The 23949-nt window shown below is 34.8% G+C and overlaps 2 protein-coding genes across 13 annotated transcripts in view; both read left to right on the top strand.

The window, feature by feature from the left end:
- Window positions 1-19049, top strand: part of LOC111418554 (fatty acid synthase-like) — a 43135-nt gene extending 24086 nt beyond the window's left edge. Inside the window, exons 12-15 of the mRNA XM_071195436.1 lie at window positions 9997-10556; window positions 10611-11284; window positions 11335-12050; window positions 18879-19049. Of these exons, the coding sequence (XP_071051537.1) occupies window positions 9997-10556; window positions 10611-11284; window positions 11335-12050; window positions 18879-18986 (2058 nt within the window). The 3' untranslated portion in view covers window positions 18987-19049. The remainder of the gene's footprint in view (window positions 1-9996; window positions 10557-10610; window positions 11285-11334; window positions 12051-18878) is intronic.
- A 133-nt stretch (window positions 19050-19182) lies between these two features.
- Window positions 19183-23949, top strand: part of LOC111419987 (pH-sensitive chloride channel 1) — a 115103-nt gene continuing 110336 nt past the window's right edge. For 7 of the 12 annotated variants that reach the window (XM_071194835.1, XM_071194837.1, XM_071194836.1 and 4 more), the window contains exon 1: window positions 19183-19409. The gene's annotated coding sequence lies outside the window, so the exon portion shown is untranslated. The remainder of the gene's footprint in view (window positions 19410-23949) is intronic. The other 5 variants (XM_071194843.1, XM_071194842.1, XM_071194838.1 and 2 more) reach the window with 1 other exon arrangement.

Genomic DNA, 23949 nt, shown 5'->3' with positions numbered 1-23949 from the left:
ATTGCTTAGAGCCTTCTTGAGTGTTCGGATGTGCTCGCTCATCGGAGCGATCTCTTCAAAGCGTTCTTGTGTTCTAGCCGAATGAGTATTCGTTCGGCTGATCTAAACATCTATGTGCAAGAATTCTGATTCTTGATTCTCATTTTTGCTCATTGATATTTTGGTGTAAGCGCTAAAAACGCGATTTCGTTTACACTAAAAGATCAAGAAAGAATGCTCTTGTTCTAGCTCTAGCTCTTTGTTCGTTTGGTTTAAATGCACCTTCAGATGAAGGTTTGCGGTGACTAGATATTTGCTCGATAGCTTCTAAAGCATGAATTCGTTCAGTGATAAATGTTTCAAGTTGAGAAAATGTTGCAGATGTTGTTTTATCACCAATTGACTTTTCCCAATCTTTCAAAGACTCTATATCGAATTTATGAACGACCATAAAAGAGAATCAATTAATCAATAAAAAGGAGAAGAAAACCATTTTTTCACAGGGCAACCCAACGTCTCTAAAGCACCCATGGATTCTTTGACCTGAACGATCAGTCTTTTCATTTAATTAAAAGATTCTTGCTTAATTGAGCGAGCGTTAAAAAGATAGATGAAGATAGATGAGAATCGATTAAAATTCTTTGATTTGACACGATATTTTTTAATAATTGAGCAGATTCATCAGATAAACTCCCCCGTCGAAGAAAACATGTCACGAAAATTACTGCAATGAGTATAATTACCTGAAAACTTTGGTAACACCATCTTAGCTAAATTATAATTACGATTGCTTGATAAAGATTGAAAAATCTTCAGGATTACTCTTTTTAGTAATTTCAGTTCCATTTCACAATTGAAATAAAGATTAGATTTAAAATATTGATTATCTTCGTAATCAGTTTTAACTTTCAACACGACTGATGCTGCGATTGAAATTTGTTCCAATTAAAATCCAACGTATTTAACCTACTACGAATTTTTCTTTTTGTTATCTTTGCAGCACCCAATTTATTCAAATTAGCAAACGCTCGTGTAATCAATCCAAAAAGTTCGCTCTGATGTTCAATAAGAGCATTTATGGATGTCATGATTGAAACAGAAATTAAACAATAAATCAAAACGTTTACGATCCAAAATTAGAATACTCGAACCACGCGGGCTATCCGTCTCGAAGGACATAAATTGGGTCCTTCTGGCTTTTTCTGCCACTTTTTTCCGTTTTTAAATCGTTATTTTCTATATTTAAGAATTGACCTTCTAGATGTTCCGCAACTGTCTCCGCTCTATCCTCATCAGTAAACTTCTTTTCCAAGACTATTTGTTAATTTCCACAATTAATAATGGGACATAAGGGTAGGATCACCGTGTACTTCTTCGATAGTGTTATTCCATTCTGTTTCTTTTTTCTTTTCCAACATCTTTTTGACCTCTTTTTTTGATTTATTTAGTTCTCTTTTCTTCGTAATATCTTTATATTTCGTCCAATCGCTCTTTACCTCGTTTTTCTTTCTGACCAGCTCCTTCTCGGTTGTATATGTTGGAGGCAGATGACAAATTCGGCCCGTGGCCGATTTTACGACAGTTGCATCTTACAAACCCCTGGGAAAAATTTGATTCTTTTGCCGCCACCGTTCGCAAACTGAGTTTATTTTCGATGGGTACATCTGAAGATGTCAATGAGTTCGTTTGAGAAGACTGAAAAGAAAAACCTTATTACCGTTTAAATATATAAAATATTAGTTAAGTACATACCTGGAACTCATTCCTTGCATATAGTTTTTCCAAGACACCAGTTGATGTACCAAGTTGGTATAAATCATCTTTCTCGGACAATACAACAGCCAAAATGTTACGAGGAGCTAAGCGTCCTCTGTCGACATTAGGAATCTTAACTAAAACGTTCTGCCCAATTTCAATTTTTGGGAATTTGGAACAACTTTGCTGTAACATTTCTGTTGCTTGCTTTTTTAAACATGCAATACTATGAGATCGATGTTGATTTATTGATTTTAATCGGATTTCGTTGTTCCTAAAATGAAACATATAATAATAATATGATAATAATAATTCTTCCTCAACATCATCATTTTTGGAATAATTGATGGGAAAACTTTCTTGTACATCTTTTTCATTTCCTCCATCACTGTTTTGAAATTCTGAATTTGATTTTTCAGATACTACCTGTTCTATGTTTCTATCAACACTGCTTTCTAATCTATAAATGTCGTCCTCATAACTTCTCTACAATTTCAAGCGGAAGATTTGAATCTTTTAAGCCATTAACAAGTGGGATGCCAAACATAGCCTCGTATGGAGTACGTTGGATGCCTCGGTGAAATGATCTATTCTTTTTTAATTGCACAAATCTTAGACCTTCTGCCCACTTAGTTGTCTCATTTTCCTGCATCCAAGTAATTAAAATGTCTCTTACATCTTGGTTCGCTCTCTCGATGGACCCTTGGCTTTAAGAATGACGTGGTTTACCATGAATTATTTTCGCTTGAAACATATTTGCAAGGTTAGTAATTACTTGATTCACAAATTCTCTGCCATTGTCACTATGAAGCAAGCAAGGTGCCCCGACTATGCAAAAAATATCCATCAAGTTATATGCTACTTCTTCTGCCTTTTTAGTTTTTAGAGATTTTAAAAACACAAATTTTGTGAGGTGGTCTTGGTAATTCATGATAAACTTATAAGGGCCATCCGGTTCTGTTTGCATATCAATAAGATCAATTTGTACTACTAATCCTTTCTGCTTCGATTTTTTCTTTAATTGACACATAGCACATAATTTCAAATACTCTTCAATGACACTTCTGGGAATATTATATATTTCTTTTTCCATTCCTAATCTTCTTTTATGACCAGTATCTTTATGAACTTTTTCTAAAATGCCGTGTACCTCCGTAACATCGCAATAATACCTAATAGAAACCACATCATCATTCTTTCGTTTTGCAATAATTTTCTCTTTATCACCAATTCTTAGAATTTCAAATCTATTCAAACGCCTATAATCTTGACAACTTAGTTTTTCCTTCGTCTCTTTCTTTGGCATGCTGTTCTTTACTTGATTTAAAATACTTAAATAATGCTCAACAGTTAGTACGGTGGTAAAATTATTAGCCACTATTTTCAATTAATTTAAAAAGCTTAGTTTCAAAAATTTGTTTTTCAACTAAATATTTTTCACTTTCCATATTTAAAGTCAACCACTTTATATTTAAAACTTTATAACTTCGGTAACTGCTAAAAATAGTAAAACGTACTAATAAACACACTGCACGTAAGTGATGTCCCTCATAAACATCCCAAAAGAGGTTATGTGTAGTTCCGATCGGATCGGCGCACATAAGGCCGTATTTTGCGTTTTTCTCCAGTATCTTCTGAAATAATTGTTTCAAATTTGATACATTTATTGTCTTTTAGAATCTCTATAAGAAAATATCAATACCGTCTATGGCAGTACACAGGGTGTTCATTTTTTTAGTGTCCGATCCATATACGTTCCGGAACCTTTTCTTTTTGAGTACCCTGTACAGATTCTGATATTATATTCCAACTACATGTCCTTTTATTCGCCTTTTTAGTGTTTTGGATTATTATCGAATTTGTTGTTGAAAATAGATAAAAATCTTCATATATCCTTAGTGCGCATGAATGGCTATTTTTGTAAATAACTCGAAAACAATGACAAATTCGAAATGCAAACCACCAAACAGTTGTAGAAAATGACAGCTATTTTCAAGGTTATCAGAATATATGCAGCTAAAAAAATAAATGATCACCCTCAATGGTCACCTGTATATCGAAAATGACGTGTTTTTGACTACATGTATACTGGCATTTTTTTCTTATTTTGTCGATTCCTACCAACCGTAGCCCCTGAAGTATTTGCATATCATTCATTAACACCCTGTATAGTTTCAATTAGTAACATAAGTACATAATGTACAATTTTGATTAAAACATTATTTTATATAATATTATTGTTGGTTAAGTCCATCATAACACGTTAAAAAAAGTTTTTTTAACGTGTTGACTGTGTTGCTTAACGTCTTGTCATCTTGTTTGTCCGAAGATATCCAGTTAAATATGTCAGTATTGGTGTTGATCCTTGAAGTTTTTCGGGAGTGATATAGTCTCAATTTTTTGTACTCTTTATGGCCTGTCTCAATTACGTCTTCTGATAGTTGACCCACTGGCAAAGGTAAAGATTTTATGATATCAGCTCCATGTATTAATAGTTTGTGAACACTGGCACTCATTTTGTACCACTCATAAAGCGACACAGTGATTTGTGCTGTTTCAAAACAATAGTTTTTAAATATATCTTCTTTAACGTAGTGCCCACAAGAAATGGACAGTATATTTGCAAATCTTTCTATTAATTTTTTATCGATTCCTGTTATTTAGGAAACAAGCAAAGGATTCTTAAAAAATTTCCGCGCTGTGTTTCCGTCGTTACTATTACCTCCACCTTGTTTTGGCTGATCAATTACGAGGCCCAATTTCTTATAAAATTCGGCCGCTATTTGATTTTTTCTTTCCTTTACTTTTTCTTTGTCATTTTCGCCCCTTGCTTGCCACTTCTGTAACTCCAATTTATATGCTATATGCAGTAAATATTCATAGCATCGAAGATGTGCATGAAGTATAGAAATTCCATATTTAAATGTGTCTTCATAACAGACTGTTCTTTAGTTTCTCTAGATCATTTAAATCTTTAGGAGTAGCCTTACACACATTGCACGCTTGTGAACTTGAAGCGCCAGTCAAAATGTTGACTGTCTTTCCATCCAGCATCGTACATATGGGAATATGTATAAATTTTATTTGCTTAGTTCCTAGAACGATTATCGTGGGCTCGAATTTCAATATTTGTGTTTGTACTTCGCTATATTCTTCTTTTACGTTTTGGACATTTTCTTTCTTTATTTTAAATCGGATTTAAATTGGACGGCAATACCTTGTCGATGATGGTGTCGTATTCTTCCAATATATTTTTTTGTTACTGCCATTAGATTCACACATTTGTAGTGGCACGATCGTACACAAAATGATGTTGGAATCCGCATATTCCGAATTTTTGGCGAAATTTTGTTTGTAAATACTGTGTCCACCGCTGCCATCTAAGCCTCATTTATAATAAACTTCGATAGTATCACAGTCCTCCGAAATATTTTGAAGTATTACATCAGCCTGCACTTATGCTAAACGTTCCGTAGTATGTATAAGAAGATCTATCACTGGTACCACAGCCTCGTTCTCAGTTATCATAATATTTGTTGGATAACACTCCCTCCGATATGAGGGATAAATATCGCCCCTCTTTCTTTTGCTCCAAGTCGCATCGTTATGTAATCCTCTTTTGTCCACTATAAGATCCACTATAAGAGCTAAATCTTCGTCAGGGCTGTACGGTCTTATATTAGCAAAGGATGACGTATCTTGCACCTTTTTCATTTTTTTTAATGTGTTGGGCGAAGATTGTATTGCTAATTTCCAGAGTCGCGACGTTGTCGGGCAACTCATTGGCGATTCATCGTCTTACGGTAGAGACTCGGGCCACATGGACCACATCACACCACATATAGTATACCACGCCACTGGTTGAGTTTTAGTCGGACAATCGGCCAAACACGTATTGAATGCTGCACCGCAGAGAACCCTCCCAAATTTTACATGGGCCAGCATTCAACCAGTATCGTTACGTTGCGGCACATCGATGTGCTCGATAGAAGCATGTTACTACTACGCTATAACCCGTTCGCTGCTCTATACACATGGTGACATCAACAGCCCGAAACGTCGTGGCTCTGCTAATTTCACAACCTGCGCTGCAATCTGTTCTTTTGCCTGATTTCACCAAGCTTGATTCTGCAGCCAAGCACAGTGTTTCTGAACAGAGATTTGATACAATTGGTTCAACATGTCGTTGCTTACTGCGTTGAGAGCTCTCTTCGAATAATTTTCTTGGCCTGCCTCGCCTCTTTAGTGCTGTTGCTGGAAGCTGTGGTGGCTGTATGTCCAGGAGTTTCAAGTCTTCATTAAGCCATTTCATATGCTTGTTGTTAAAACGCTCGTACATACAGGGTGTATCTGAATGACGTGCCCAAACTTCAGGGGGTGATTCTTTAGGCAATTTTAAGGGTACTTTCTCATATAAACTATCAGCGATTTCGACTCCCCTGCGGAGCTACGCCCCTTCAAAAATGGCGAAAAATTTTGGTTTATTTTTTTTTCCGAAAACCATTAACACCAAGAAAATGAAATTTGGGAAATATGTTTAGCTTATAATAGAGCATGTTTCGAGCCTATTTGTACTTTCAATCTTCCCTTCTAAGTTACTAAACATAACCACCCCCGTTCAATTTTTGTCTAGATCTTTTTTATGACGATGATAAATACATTGGAAATATTTTATTTAGATAGACGAAAATATTCTAAAACTTTTTTGCCTCTCTGATGTTCTTCGAAAAGTTAATAGTTTCTGAGAAAAAATTTAATTAAGCAAACACTAACTGTTAAGCTGTAGCGTTGTTAATCGAAAGTTGGAATGAATTTTTAAAGAAAAAATCTTAGCAGGCTTAGCAATCTTTGTCAGAAATATTTTTGACGTTTAAATGTCAGTGGTTTTCTTACTATTATTATTGTTTTATTTAAAATTTTGAAACGTCGAGTGAACGAGCGTAAATGCGGTAGAACTTTATTCATAAATTAATTTGAAAAACAATAATAATAGTAAGAAAACCACTGACATTTAAACGTCAAAAATGTTTCTGACAAAGATTGCAAAGCCTACTAAGATTTTTTCATTAAAAATTCATTCCAACTTTTGATCGACAACCCCGTTGTTGAACGGGCAGTGTTTACTTTATTATTTTTTTTCTCAAAAATTAGTCGTTTTTGGAAAAATTTTAGAGGGACAAAAAGTTTTAGGATACTTTCATCTACCTATGTAATTTTTTTTAATGTATTTACCCTCAGCATAAAAAAATTTTAGCAAAAACGTAAAGGGGGTGGTTACGTTTAGTAGTTTAGAAGGATAGGTTGAAATTACAAATAGGGTGAAAACGTGCCCTACTACCAGTTAAACATATTCCCCAAATTTTGTTGTCCCAGCGTTTATGGTTTTTGAGAAAAAAAAATTAAACCAAAATTTTCCGCCATTTTTGGAGGGGTGTAGCTCCTTAGGGGAGCCCAAGTCGCCCATGGTTTATATATGAAAGTACCCTTAAAACTGCCTAAAGAATCACCTCCTGAAGTTTGGGCATGTCATTCAGATACACCCTGTATAATTACAACCTCGCCATTTCGTCAAATCTTCGTAACAAACAGTTTGACCACAAGTTTTATTTGTTTTGTACAATTTTCAGAAAGTTCACTAATGCTAAACTTGTCCAATATATACTGTAATAATTGTTCATTACACTTTAATGACGATAACTTATAAAACTGTTTATTTTTTAACACTATAAACAGTTCTTTTCTCTTAATCTTTATTTTCATTAAAGCGGGGTCGCCACAACCTGAAAAATACCCTTTATTTAACGAAGGGGGAAACAAGGGGACTTCTATTTTATCTTTTGATGTTATTTATAAGATATTTTTTTGAACTAGTAAAAAAAAATTGGTGTACTTTTTGGAACTTTTTATATAACTCTAGCTAAAGTTGACATTTCAAAATTTTTTGAAGAAAATAATAAATGTTATACAGGGTGATTCATTAGCTCTATGACAAACTTTGGCAGATGAAAGGTGATGCGATTCTAAGGAAAAAATGTTATATGAATATGGGTCCGATTCATTTTGGTTAAAGAGTTACAAGCCTTTGAAAATTTTACACAGTTTAATAGGCAAATGAAAATGTAACATAAAAAATAAGTTTAAAAATTACAAAAATTGTTCGAAATGTCCGCCTTCAGCTTGAATGCACGCCTCACATCGACGAAGTAAAGATTCTATCACACGAGGTATGATATTTGGATCATTCCGTATGCTATTAGCTGCATCTTGAATTCTGTCCAGTAGTTGCTGACGGGTAGTAATTTCTACATGGTACACAAGCTGCTTAATGTGTCCCCAGAAATAATAATCCAGCGGATTTAGATCTGGGGATCGTGGTGGCTAGACTACTGGACCTCCATTGCCAATCCATTTGTTTGGAAAATGTTCATGTAACCAAGCGATGACTTCTCTTCCTCGATGTGGTGGTGCACCATCGTGCTGATACCACATATTTTGAACGATGTTAAGTGGTACGTCGTCGATAAAATCGAAAAGGTTATGTCCCAAGAAATTTCTGTACATATTTGCATTTAAGCGTTCATTTATCACTCATACAGGTAGCAAAGAATTGTTAAAAATGCCACCCCAAACGTTTACACTAAACCGTTACTGAAATCTTCCTGGTCTAATTGCATGTGGATTTTGCAAGGACCACACATGTTCGTTATGATAATTATTTATGCCGTCCCTAGTGAAACACGCTTCATCAGACCACAGAACTTGGGAAATGAAGTTATTATTTTGAGCATGTTGCTGATTAATCCAGTGGCAAAATGCTAAGCGTTGCTCAGTATCTCCAGGATGTAATGCTTGAACATTTTGGCGATGAAACGAATGTAACATTTCTCGATTCAATACACGCCATACAAAACTTTGGGATATTTGTAACATGCTCGCTATACGCCGAATACTAATTGAAGGGTCGTCAAGTACTAAATCAATAACACGTTCTTCATTTTGTACACATCATGGGGACGAACGAAATGTAATAGAGCGGGGTTACCTGTTTCTCTCAGGCTGCGAAATGATGCACTAAACACTGTATGGGCAGGTTGATGTCTATTTGGAAACCTACGAAGGTATTCTCTTGCTGCTTGCCGAGCGTTTCCGTTACAAAGCCCGTATACAATAATAATATCTGCATATTCTTCAGTCGTAAATACATGCATTTTCGTTTTCGATCAAAAGTCTGACAATTATAAACTTTGAAACACACAGAATAGAGTAAATTGAAATGTTTGACATAAAGAACTCAGTTTTGTTATCACAGCCAACTCTGTATTTGTGTTTCATAATTATTGTTGCGATTGTTGCAAATCTTTACTTCGTCGATGTGAAACGTGCATTCAAGCTGAAGGCGGACATTTCGAACAATTTTTGTAATTTTTAAACTTATTTTTTATGTTACATTTTCATTTGCCTATTAAACTGTGTAAAATTTTCAAAAGCTTGTAACTCTTTAACCAAAATGAATCGGACCCATATTCATATAACATTTTTTCCTTAGAATCGCATCACCTTTCATCTGCCAAAGTTTGTCATAGAGCTAATGAATCACCCTGTATAATGCGCATCATATCTAAACTACGAACAACTGTTAAGTTGACAGTAGTGGCAGATTAAAATACATACCTGACGCTTCAATATCCATATTGAAAAACTAACGATTTTAAATTTAGGAAAATATTACGAACGTAATTACTCTGTCAACAATTCACGCGTAACTAAGTGTATTCCCCGTGCAAAAGATAAGCGAACTTTGCGCACACGGGTAGGCTATTCTGTTACGTTAACAAAAAAAAATTTTACGGTTCATGTCTGATTAGATTATAATGAACATTTTGAAGATATTTTTTGTGATTAGTTGAAAGATAAAACTTATATCTATTTTTGTCGTCGTAATTTAGTTTTTGTCCTTATGTGCGGCGCATTGTGCAAATGTACATATCCCGATTGTATCATTTTTTCGTCATGTGACCTAACAGCTTTAGACATATGCCGATATGTCTAAATAAATCGGCCACGGGCCGAATTCGTCATCTGCCTCCAACATATATAATCCAAGACGATTGTTTAGATTAGCTTCCGTTTTGTACTCATGCAGCAGAAGTTGTTTCGAGAAATTAGCAACAATTAACAAGGAATTTTTCCTTTCCTCGTATTAATCCGTTATATCGAGATTTTACTGTATATTTATTAAAAATTTATTAATTATTTTTTTAGGCATATTATTGTTTAATTACAAAAGGGTACTTAGAACCCGGCGAAACTGTTTTAATTCACAACGGAACCTCATCAATCGGTCTCGCTTCGATTTGTCTTGCCTTAAACAAATCCTGTAAAGTTTTCACAACCGTCGCAACTTCCGAGCAACGTTTCTACTTGAAAAAGCGCTTCCCTCAGCTAAAAGACCGCAACATCCTTTCAAGCAAAGACTCCAGTTTCGAGGCGAATCTTTTAATGGCAACCGGCGGCGAAGGAGCCCATCTCATCCTGAATACATTATCAAAAAGCCTTTTGAAAGCTTCCGTAAGATGTGTAGCTGATTATGGAAGATTCATTCAATTAGGAAAATTTGATATCGCCGAAAACAGCACGATTGGAATGAGTGTGTTTTTAAAAAATACGTCGTTTGGAACTGTTGTACCTGAAGATATTTTTGAGGCTTCCCTAGAAGAAAAGGAGGAATTAAAAAAGTTGATTCAAGGCGGAATCGATGAAGGGATCATCAAACCAATTCGACGGGAAATCGTTACTCATCACGATATTAGAAGCATTTTAGAGTAAATTTTTAAAATTAATTCATAACTTTATTTTAAAACAAAACTCTTTTTTAGCTCTTTAATTAAATACGAAAATATTGGAAAAACAATCATTAGAATCACTCCTGAAACGGCTGTAAATTACTTAAACATTTCAAAACCGAATCAATTTATTTGTAACCCCCGTTGTTCTTATTTGATTTATGGTGGCTCCTCAGAATCATGGACGGATATGGTTGAATGGTTAGTTTTTCGTGGAGCTCGTAAAATAGCGGTTTGTTCCGATTCAAAACCCCTTCAAAACCACGTTAATCGCCGATTAGTTCTTTTGAGAGGTTATTTCGGCGCGGAAATTATTTTTACTTCGAAAAAAATACAAACGAAAGAAAACGCAGCGGAAGTTTTAACCGAAATTAACGATATGGGGCCGATTCAAGCCGTTTTTGTTTTGCCAATATCGTCGAATAAATTCAGCGATTTAAAATCGATTCAATACGTTGATATGGCTTTGAGAAATATCGCACCAAAAGCTATTTTTGTAAATATGGTTACAAACGCTTCGGGGATCACACAAAATAGATTGCAAGATTCTTTTAATGCTTACAACATCGATTGGGTGACTTCTTTAGATTTCGCTTTCGTTTTATATGGGTTAGATGAAATTCTTGGGTTAAAAACGAAAGATGTTATTGTTAGAACTGAAATTGTGGGGGATATACCTCAAGAGACAGTTCAAGCTTTATACATAAGTAAGTCGTTTTTATGTTAAAATTTCTTTAATAATTTATTTATTTTTAAGAACTTGTCCAAATGCTTCCATCATCATCCCAAGAATTAGAACAAATCTATTTAGAGTCACCGGATAAGCCAACATTCACTCAAGTCCAAACATTAGGGCCGTGTAAAATCCGCGAGGTTCCCCCAATATTTGTTATCCCCGGATTATTTAACCCCGAAATCCTTTCAAAAATGTGCTTCCCACTCCTACATCCAACATTCATCGCGAATTTCTCCAACTCCCATCTACCCTTAGAAGAAATGGCCAAAATCCTTGCAAAAGAAATACAACAAATATACCCAAGGGGTCCATACAATATAGTTGGAGTATCTTGGGGTGGAATATTAGCACTGGAAATTTCTAAAATTCTCGAACAACACAAAAACACCCAAATCACCTTCGTTGATGGTACCCCGGATATCATTAAGGATGTTTTTAACCACTTAGGAGATATCTCTAATCTCCAATTAAACGTTATCTCGAGATTACTAAACGTCACTTCAGCGGATATCTTAAAAACGATGAATAACACATCGAATTTGACGGAACGAATTAATTTGGCGATGCAGAATTATTCAGGGGGGAATAAAGAGAATATTAGGAAAAGTTTGATACTGCTTTTGGAGAGGATTAAAATGGCGTTGGGATATTTACCGAGCGAAAATTTGTTTAAGGGTGGCGTTTATTTGATTCGACCAACGGGATCTAATAAAAATGATAAGTGTGGATTGACAAAGGTAAAACGCTTTCTTAATTTAAAACATAATTATTTTCGAAGCATATACGAAGATTTAAGGTGTTTAGTACAATTATGTCAAATAGATTTGATATTACTAAAAATATTTTTTAATTAATCGTATATACTTCGTATATGCTAGAAGAAATTTACATTTTAATTAATAATATTCATTGATTTTGCGCCATTAATGTAGAAAACATAAAATCGTCAATACAGTGAATTTCACTTAAAATGCAATATACAAAAATATATTTCAGTAGAAACCAGGGCGTACCTACAATAATTAATTATCGTACCCGACATTATCATTGCAAGTATGCATCCAATATCACAGTATTAGTATTGCAATAATGCGATTTGCGTATTTGGTTGCATACTTGCAATGATGACGTCAGGCACGGTCTATAGAACATAAGGTTACCCAATGCCGATTCTCCTCCTATGAGAGGCAAGGTGGGTCAGTGACGTAGCTGGTTCTATGAACAACACAACACGATGCGAGGTTTAAATATTTTATATAGACACAGATATCTTTTACTCAACTCTTTACTCTGACTGTATAGAACCAGTGACGCCAATCTACGGAGTAGTAATCGATACTACAGAGGCATAGGGAATTAGGTAACCTTATGTTCTATAGACCTTGGACGTCAGGTACGATAATTAATTAACACAGTGTACTTCCCGTGTCCCACATAAAATGCAACATATCTGAATGTTTTTGGTTGTAGGTCTAATGTTAGTTCTAGTGAGTAGGGAGCGCTAGTTAACATAAGCTATCACTATGTTCCATGTTTTTATTGAACTAAAACTAGAACTAACACTAGACCTAGAACTAGACTATCGGCTTTTATAAATAAATTCAACAAACAATGCAAAAACTAACACGACAAAAGTCTATATACAATGCACTTGAGTTAAAGAAATCAAGTAAGAGTTGCATAAAGTAGCTAGCATTGCATTTTCTTTTTTCTTAATTCAGTAGGGATTATGGATTTACTTATTAGTATTTAGTTTGTGTTTCGTCACTATTCTAACTGGTTGCATGATGTCATCGCGAAAAGAAATTTCTGTTGAAATTGGTGATAGACATCGAAAAGAAAAGAAATCTTACGGCGAAATTGCCCAAGATTGTAAATCTAAGCCGAGCAACAGTCCAGACCATGACCAAAAATTACAATGAGACTGATGTTAGTTCTACTATTGCACTAGCACTATCACTAGAACTAATACAAGACCTAGAACTAGAATCCTTCGGGATAGTACTAGTGCAATACTAGAACTAACACTAAACAGAGAACTAGAAACATTCGGATTTAACCGCACGTCTCTCAATACGGGTAAACCCGAATGATTCTAGTTCTAGGTCTAATGTTAGTTCTAGTGACAGTGATAGGTAGCGCTAGTTAGCATAAGATATCACTATGTTGTATATTTTTATTGCACTAAAACTAGAACTATCACTAGAACTAACACAAGACCTAGAACTAGAATCATTCGGATGTAGCCACACGTCTCTCAAGATGGCTAAACGGGAATGATTCTTGTGCTAGGTCTTGTGTTAGCTCTAGTGATAGTGCTAGTGTAAAACTAGAACTAACATTAGACCTAGACTATAGCACTATCACTAACACTAGACCTAGACTGTAGCCACTAGCACTATCACTAGAACTAATAGAAGACCTAGAACTAGTACGAATGATACTAGTTCTTTAGTCGTCTTGAGAGACGTGCGGCTAAACCCGACTGTTTCTAGTTCTAGATCTAATGTTGGTTATATAAGATATATAAGATATCACTATGTTGCATGTTTTTATTGCACTAAAACTAGAACTAACACTAGACCTAGAACTAGAAACATTCGGGTTTAAACTCGATACTTTCTAGTTATAGGTCTAGTGTTAGTTCTAGTTTTACACTAACACAATTACTAGAACTAACATAAGACCTAGAACTAGAATCATTTGGGTTTAGCCGTCTTGAGAGATATGCTGGCAAATCGGAATGTTTCTAGTTCTCGGTTTAGTGTTAGTTCTAGTTTTACACTAGCACTATCACTAGAACTAACACAAGACCTCGTGGGCCACGCGAGGTCCGAATGCAAAAACGCGGCAAGGTGTTTTATGTGCGAGGCCGCTAGCGGGCCGACAAATCACGCCCCGGGCTCTGGCAGCTGCGAAAACTTCAGGGCGGCTCTCGACGCTGCTAAGAAGGCTAAACAACAACGTTCACAGTAATCCAGACAAACATGCACCGAAGTGGATTGGCGTTTTCAGCGAATACCAGGCGAATTCCAGCATGAAAGCATGGCCGATTTGCTAATAATCAGCGAACTGTATAACAACAGAGACGAAATGGGCTGGTTCACTGACGATTTAGGTACGGCAGCCATTAGGCTACCACATGCCCGGAATACAATGATGCAGAGTCATGGAAAGAGACAACGTCTGGCCTCAGGTGAACGGCGTCACATACGTGAGCTGTTACTTGACACCGAACGAAACAGTTCTGGAGTTCCAACGCAAACTGGAGCGTGTCGGGCTAGTCATAATCAACACGGGCAGCGTGTCTACATTCCGGAGGGTAGAATACGGAGAAATGATCCAACATCTCACCTTTGCTTCAGAAAACTTGGAACTTCACGATTGGAAGGTGCTCGAAAAGTACATAGGAAGCGACCACCAATACATAAGCTTCTCAGTCGGTAATCGTCGACCGCCCGCAACAAAAAGGAAAATAAGGGGCCTAAGGTGGAATGCAGAGAGACTGGACGGTGCTGCCTTTTCTGCTGTGGTGTACGCAGACTCTCACTCCGTTCTTCAATCAAACAGCTCCGCGGAGGACCTAGTGGTCAAAACCATGGAGCTTTTAAAAAATGCTTGCGAAACTTCGATGCCTAAAAAGACAGCAGCGTATTGGTGGACCGCGGAGATCGCTGGGCTGCCCAAAAACTACCACCAGAAAACACGGAGATTAACGAGACAGAGGCGCAGAGACCCTCAGAACGTCATACGCGAATCGGAGAAACTAAAAATAGCCAAAAAACTCCTAAAGACCACCATCTTTAAAAGTAAACAGCAAATGTGGGAAAAGGCATTAAGAAAACGTGGCAAGACGACGACACCTCCAGATCTTAATGACGCAACGATGATAATCATCGTAGACGCGCTTTTCCCGAGCCGACCAGAACAAGTGTTCAGCAAGTGCATTTTTAGATGATGAGCTCAGGAAGGCCGGTGCTACAATGAAAAATGGAAAAGCCCCGGGACCGAATGGTATTCCTGCTGAAGCCTTTAAATGGGTTGCCGCTACACGCCTTGAAGTGCTAATTAAGTTGTATAACTCCTGCTTAGCGAAAGGCGTTTTCTTTGACGCATGGAAGGAGCAGCGTCTTGTGTTGATTAAGAAAATGAAAGATGGCGATCCATCAAGTCCTACTTCCTACCGACCTCTGTGTATGATGGACACGACGGGGAAATTATTCGAAACGTTGTTATGGAGCATGCTGGATGACGCAATTGAAGCTGCGGGAGAATTGACCGAAAACCAACACGGATTCCGGACAGGAAGATCCACCATCGGATCCGCTGCCAAGAACGTGCGTCCAGAAAAGTTCTGTAAATGGTCACATGGAATATAAGGAACGCCGTCATGAGAGACGTGCGGCAAAATGTTTCTAGGTCTCGGTCTAGTGTTAGTTCTAGTATTGCACTAGCACTAGAACTAACACAAGACCTAGAACTAGAATAATTCGGGTTTAGTCGCACGTTTCTCAAGATGGCTAGTGTTAATTCTAGTTTTAATTGTTGTTCTAACAGGACTGCTACATCCATTGTTGTGACAACGTGCCCGCACACTACGTCACACCATTTTCCACGTCTAGTCAGCTGATATTGTGTTCTATAGTTCGTTTTTTTTCTATAATACTTGTCAATGTAAATTTTTTAGGGTTTCTGTTGGTATTATCTAGGACCCTTATAAAATTTATGTTGTTTTCCTGATTTTTAGTAACATTTTCAATAACTAAATAGTTGAGGTTAAAATACTAATAAATTTTTAGATAAATACGATTTTAACGAAGTACATATTTATTGTAAAAGCGTTTTTTATGCACCTTTTCTTTTTGAATAACGAAAGCTCAAACATCAGTGTGACATATCTATTTCAAAACATGATAAAACAAAACTCCCTGTTAATTTTGCCAACTTTACAACAATTTGACAGGTATTATAGAAAAAAAATGAACTATATGTGTTTGCTGTGTATTTCTAGAGGTTATATCGTATATCGTAGACGTATTCAGCAAACGCGTAGAACTCAATGACAGTTAACTGGGCGTGGAAAATTGTGTGACATAAAGTGCGGGCAACCAACCCGTAGTGGGTACAAAACAACAATAGATGTTGAACAAAAAATTACAACTAAAGCTAGAACTAACACTAGAAAGTTTCGGGTTTTGCCGTGCGTCTTTTAAGAAAAGGTTTGACGTTTCGGATGCCATATTGCAACCTTCTTCAGACACTGTAATTAACGCTTTATTATTAACTAATTGCGTTGCATCCGGTGTGTTTTCTATGTTTTGCTAAGTCCCAGCCATCTTCTCTGTTGACGTATATTCTAAATAGCTTTTAATTGAATACGTTCATAAACAGAAAGACTTTACGAATTTAATTTGACATCTCTCAAGTTTTTAAGGTTAGGTTTGATACAATTATGTCAAATTTATACTTTTAGATTATGTCATAGAAAAATTTATATACAGGTGAGTCAAAAAGAATGGGAAATCCGAATACCGGAGACACTATACACCAAAATATGACGATTTAACCTAACATCTCTTATACAAATGTCGGTGGTTTTCAAGGCACAGGGTGTTGAAAGTTAAATTGTTATTTCGAAATTTCTTAATAATTTTGAAGCTTTTTCTACTATTAACATAAAATTTTGTAGTTATATGTTTTCGAGCATGAGAAATACGAATTTGAAATTTTTTTTATGATTACTCGTAGAGGGCGCTAGATACACACTGCACATTTGAGATATCAAGTCATGACTATTTTGTCAGTTGAGGTATGGTGAATTAGAATCAGAAATCTGAAGGAGCTTTCAATTCTACACAAAAAAGGTAGTCTTGCTTACATTGTCTAAGTCTACTGGTTTCCAAGTTATCTGCTTTGAATTGTTTCAACGTAATTTTAAGGTTAACATTTAAAATCAATAACACACAGTAACTATAGCAATTAGTAACGATAACAATAACAATTAATTAATAACAATAGAATATTGTAACCATATTCAAAAATCCAGTGGATTTAAATCTGGATTTCTCACTATTAGAAAACTCATTATGTCGTGGAATTTTCAAATTGGTAATAACTTTATTGTTGGTAAAAAATGATTATTGCACACGGAAATTAGATCAATGTTGACAATTAACAAGCAATTGTCGAAACATGAGCGGAAAAATAAGCCAACTTTGCTTATGTTAGAAAATAAAAATTTTAGAAGAAAAAACACATTTAAAGATTTAAAAGTAAATAATTCGAAACCCGATAGACTTATACAATTTAAATAAGAGTACCTTTTTTATGTAAAATTGAATGCTCTTTGTGAGTTGTAGCTCATATTGGTCGTAGCTCGACAGCCAAAAAACTTATGATTTGATTTATCAAACGAGCAGTGTGTATGTAGCGCCCTCTACGAGCAATAACAAAACAAGTTTCAAATTCGTATTTCTCATGCTCGAAAACATAAAACTACCCAATTTTATGTTAACCCTTTGTCTATCACCGGTACTTAAAAGTCTTGCAAAATATGTATACATACGTTCAGCTAATCAAAGCTAACGTGATTATTAGAATTTAAGTGGGACTTGGTGGGACTTAAAAGTACCGCTGGATGATAAATGACATTTTATAAAATTTAGTTCTGGTAGGCAAGGGGTTAATATAATTTTGAAGCTTTTTGTAGTAAAGCTTCAAAATTATAAAGTTTTATAAAGTTTCGAAATAAGAATTTAACTTTCAACACCCTGTGCCTCGAAAACCAGTGATATTTGTATAAGAGATGTTAGGTTAAATTATCATATTTTGGCGTCTAGAATCTCAGGTATTCGGATTTCCCATTCTTTCTGACTCACCCTGTATATTATGTATAGGCGGTCCCAAGGGGATTGTGAGGGAACTAATTAGGTTAAAGCGCGAAATTTAAATATAGGTATTTCTATACCGGTTTATACTATTACTTTATTTTGAAGAGGTCAAGTGCATTTTCCAAATAAATAATTCCAAATAAATATGAATTTAAAGTTTTTCCAAGATAATATTCATAATTTTTAACGTATATTGCTCTCATTGGCAAAAAGCGCCAATTTATCTATTGGATAAACTTATCAAGAGGTGGTAAAAGTGGCCCTAACTTATTTAAATACTTAACTAAAGGATATAAAACACTAAGCCAAAAGAACGTAAGGAAGAATATTTACTTATACAACGACAAAATTATCACACTAAACGACAAAACAAAAATGTGACGTTTGCTTTTACCTCTGAGTTTGACATTATACATAAATTTGTCTATGGTTACAAATGCTTTGTCAACGATTTGTTTGTGTAGATAATGCAGATTGCTGCAAATTCAGTTTACAACGTCATCCAGTGGATTGTGAGGGTACTAAATCTCGGTCCACATTTTATTGTAGTAAGATTGCACACCATAGATTATGGTGGTTATTTCTCTTTCAAACTCATTTCATAATTTGTTTAAACATTTAAAATAATCATTATAATATACATTATTAATAATTATTGTTTTAATTAATTTTCAGTATGTTGAAAAGGCCGTAAATATATCAATTTTAAATGGAAACCATTTAACTTTATTAGAGAACGAATTAGTGGCTGACACCATCAATGAATACATAGCAATTCGTTAAAAAATTAATTATAAATCAATAAAATGAATTAATTTTTAAAAATAAATGGTTGCTTATAAAAAATATCTTTTAATCTATAAATAGAACCTGAAATATCCTCGTTTTCCTTTCTGTTTTCAGCACTATCATGTACGTTGTTATTTTGGTCGCCGAGGGGGTTAGTACGTTTGTTTCTCCCCCGGAAAAGTTTGATTCGTTTGCTGGTGATCGTCGGCGTCGACGTCGACGACGTCGTCACGGCGCCAGCGCCGTTCTATTTTGCAGTCAAATTTTGCGCGGAACACACTTCAGTGCCGCAGTACGAACCTCGAACTAGTCACAAATAGGGGGAGTCGTTTTGTTTTTTGGTTTGAAAGGGTGAAAAGAGTGTATTCAAGAAGAAGAGGATTCGAAGATAGAATTTGGGGCGATCTTTTTAATAAGGTTGGTACAAACATTTTTTTGGAACGTTTTCGAAAGATTTAATTATTTAATTATCATTTTAATAATTTATTTGCTTACAACTTACAACAATTAATAATTATTTATAAAATAAGTATTAATTTTAATACAATAGAAGAGATCGTTAATTTTAATATTATTTAACCACCATGGCCGTTCTGCTAAGGTTGAATTGTTATTCAAAAAAAAAAAACGTTTGTTGGTTAATAGCCATAGAGGCTATTATCGTGGTACAATTATGGTTCGATTGTTAGGTCATTAATATAGACCAACGACAAGTTCGTGCTCGCCATTTCAATGTAGACTTGCGGTTATTGAGTGCGGTCCAAGAAATGCCAGGTGACAATTTTCGGCATCTATCGTTGCTATTTATTCATGTTATGCCACTTTCTTTATGTTGAAATTCGAAAACATTTCGTTATTTTTGATATACGAATTCTTTTTGAACTCGGATGTGTATTTGTTTAAAAAGAAATCTAAATTTCTTTTATAAATAATTTTTTTTCTTCGTAGGAAGTAAATAAACTTGTTTATTGAGCCAAATTGGCCCAAAGACAAGGTTAGACCGCCAGTGAATTTTAGTTAGAACGTATTTTTATTTAGTGATTTTAAAAATAAACAAGTCTAATTTATATTAAGTATTTTTATTCAATGATTTGCTTATTTTAAACAGCTTCATGTTTAGATCATGATCAAAAAAATTATATACAGTGATAGACAAAAGTGTACAACAGTATTGAATTATGAGGTTTTTGTAAAACATAATAAGATAATAGAAAATTAGTATTACAGTGTGATTTGAAATAATTTAAATAAATCGCTCAATAGTTACATCATAAAAATTCAACAAACAATACAAAAGACAACACTTGAGTTAAAGAAATCAAGTAGGAGTTGCATAAAGTAGCTGGCATTGCATTTTCTTTTTTCTTAATTCTGGATTACGGATTACGGATTTAGTTATTAGTATTTAGGTTGTATGTGAATAAAAAACTTTGCTTTTCAGAAGGGTGGAATTTTCTTTATTTTCGGCTCTAAAAAGGGTGCTCTTTTCGCTCGGAGCCGAAAATAAAGAAAATTCCACCTTTCTGAAAAGCAAAGTATTTTATTCACATAAATATTCTAACAAGATGGGAAGTAATAATATTAATGATATTTAGTTTGTGTTTCGTCTCTATTCTAACTGACAAGACCTAGAACTAGAATCATTCGGGTTTAGCCGTCTTGAGAGACGTGCGGCTAAATCCGAATGTTTCTAGTTCTCGGTCTAGTGTTAGTTCTAGTGATAGTGCTAGTATAAAACTAGAACTAACACTAGACCTAGACTATAGCACTATCACTAACACTAGACTTAGACTATAGGCACTAGAAATATCACTAGAACTAATAGAAGAGCTAGAACTAGAATCATTCAGGTTTAGCCGTCTTGAAGGACGTGCGGCTAAACCCGAATGTTTCTAGTTCTAGGCCTGATGTTAGTTCTAGTGACAATGGTAGGTAATGCTAGTTACCATAAGATATCACTATGTTGCATATTTTTATTGCACTGAAACTAGAACTAACACAATCACTAGAACTAACATAAGACCTAGAACTAGAATCATTTGGGTTTAGCCGTCTTGAGAAACGTGCTGTCAAATCCGAATGTTTCTAGTTCTCGGTCTAGTGTTAGTTCTAGTTTTACATTAGCACTATCGCTAGAACTAACACAAGACCTCGTAGGCCACGAGAGGTTCGAATACAAAAACGCTGCTAGGTGCTTTTTGTGCGAGGCCGTGACAAATCACGTTGAAATTAAAAAATTGGTGATAGATCATCGAAAAGAAATGAAATGTTACGGCTTCGGTTAATTGCCAAAATTGTAAATCAGATCAGATCACTAAAGAATATCACTAAAGAATATCTATCAACTATTGTTCATGTCTGATTTAAGTAATATAGCCTTCAACAAAATATTTTATATACAGGATGTAAATGACAAGGTTTACTAGTTTACTCAACAAATAATTAATCTTTTTAACGTTCAAATACAAATACAAATATCTTTATTTACTGTAACAACAAATTTACAATAAAATGTCCACAAACAAGAAAAACAAAAAAATTTATTATCAATGTTAATTCTTATCAATTTCATTCACTGCCTCCCTAATAAATTCCTCAAAAGTGTAATATGCACTTTCAATTAGGTGTTTTTTATAATTATATTGAATTTACTTCTTGACATTGCCGCAATGGACGGCTCATGCTCCTTTACAGTTCACAAAGCTTAATGCTCCTTGATTAACGGATAATATTAAGTTTATGATGCGGCTAATAGACAAAATATTCTAAGAGAGTACAAAATCGAAATTCAGAAGCGAAAGATAATAATGTTTCACATTGAAACTATTACAAAGACTTGTGGTACTTCACTACTAATGCTATTAAAAATGATAAATGACATTTCGAATAAACCTGATTATAAGCAGAGATGGGAAGGTTTAAAACATTTGCAAATTAAATCAATGAATCATAATAGTAGCCAATTACCCATACAGTTGCAGAATCCTGAGAGCATAAATAGTTTCTTTGTGCAAAGTGTTCAAAATATCCTTGACGATATTGCGTTGGGCGAGGCTGATGACTGCTATAAAGAGTTTCCAGCCTTTCCTTCTTATGTCTTGTCATTTTGAACGGTTACCACGTCTGATGGAGGTTATTTCGATGATAAGCTATTCACCGATGGGAACTGACTCGGTTGGCATTAGTTTAGTATTTGACGCATATATTGATTTCTTGTTTGGTTGAAAATATTTTTCCTGATCAGTAGAAACGGGCTGTTATACTTCCATTGCCAAAGAAAAACAATCCAGTTGGTTATAACATGGGGACTTGCGTCCGATCAATATTTTGCCAACTATGTCTAAGATCTTAGAAAAAATAATGAAAAATCAATTAATCCCTTATATTGAACAGAACAACTTGTTACCAGTTCAGCAATTCGGTTTTCGTGCAGATCATAGTTGCACTACAGCTATGTTAAGACTCACTGATGATGTTTTAGGTGCAGCTGATGAGGGTATGCTAACAGCGGTGGTACTCTTGGACTTCTGTAAGGCATTCGACACCATTGATCATACATTACTTTGTCGCATACTGGGGTTATTGGGACTGGACATTTGAAATTATGAGATACACCTTTGCAGCGCGTGGATGTGAAGTGCTTGGGTCTAACACTTGATAATAGCTTTAGATATCGTGGGCATATTAATGATTATATAAAGAAAGCATATTTCTATCTATGGAAGCTATATCCTCATAGGGCATATTTGTCATATAATATCAAAAAACAATTATGTGATACTTACGTCTTGTCACAATTTAATTATATGCAGAAATACAAAACTGCTGCCTCCGTTACATCTATGAAATCAGGAAGTATGACCGAGTATCGCACAGGCTGAAGGATACGAACTGGTTGAAAATAAGTTGTAGACACGAACTGCTTACTTTATTACTGTTTCATAAAAAATTTTCTTTCAATTTTAATTTTTCCATAGCCCAAATACAAAATTGCACACGATTTTCGAAATCATCGCCATGTAATTGTTGGTGTAGAGAGAGATTTGATACGGATGAAACTTATTATGTTTCAAAATTCGAATATTTGTAATCGTCGTGAAAAATCCTTTAAAATGAGTCCAAACATGATACGTTTAATTCCAATATTACTCGAGATATAAGCAACTTCCGGTTTGAAATGTCAATGTCATTTTGACATATTAATTTTTATAAAATGTCTTAATATTTGTCACAAAAGCAAAAATATAACAAAAAAAATTTAAATTTAATTTAAAATTTTGAGATAAGTGCGTCATCTTTGGACTCATTTTAAAGGTTTTTTAATGAAGATGACAAACATGTCAAAATTGACGTTGACGTTTCAAACCGGAAGTGATTGTATTTCCATTAATATTAAAGTTAAATATGTCGAGTTTGGACTCATTTTAAAGGATTTTTTATGAAGTTGACAAATATGTCAAAATTGAAAGTTGAAAGTTCGAACTTTTTTGGTTTTTTGACATAAATGCGTCATGTTTGGACTCACTTTAAAGGTTATTTTATGAAGATTACAAATATAATAAAATTACATTAACATTGACAACTGAAAGTTTTTTTCACGACTAAACCCGAACGTTTCTAGTTCTCGTTCTAGTTTTAATTCAATAAAAATATATAACATAGTAATATCTTATGCTAACTAGCCCTACCCACCACTGCCACTAGAATTAACACTAGACCAAGAACTAGAAACATTCGGATTTAGTCCCACGTCTCTCTAGACGGTTATACCCCAATGATCTAGTTCTAGGTCTTGTGTTGGTTCTAGTGTTAGTTCTAGTTTTAGTGCAATAAAAATATGCAACATAGTGATATCATGATATAATGGACAAGATGAGAGATGTTAATCTATTTGTAGAGTCTCTGAAGATGGCCAAGAGTCGAAGCTAGTTAGACTTAAATTCTATAGAAAATAAAA

This window comes from Onthophagus taurus, chromosome 3 (genome assembly GCF_036711975.1).
Source record: "Onthophagus taurus isolate NC chromosome 3, IU_Otau_3.0, whole genome shotgun sequence".
Taxonomy (NCBI): domain Eukaryota; kingdom Metazoa; phylum Arthropoda; class Insecta; order Coleoptera; family Scarabaeidae; genus Onthophagus; species Onthophagus taurus.
This window is presented reverse-complemented; position numbering and strand designations above follow the sequence as displayed.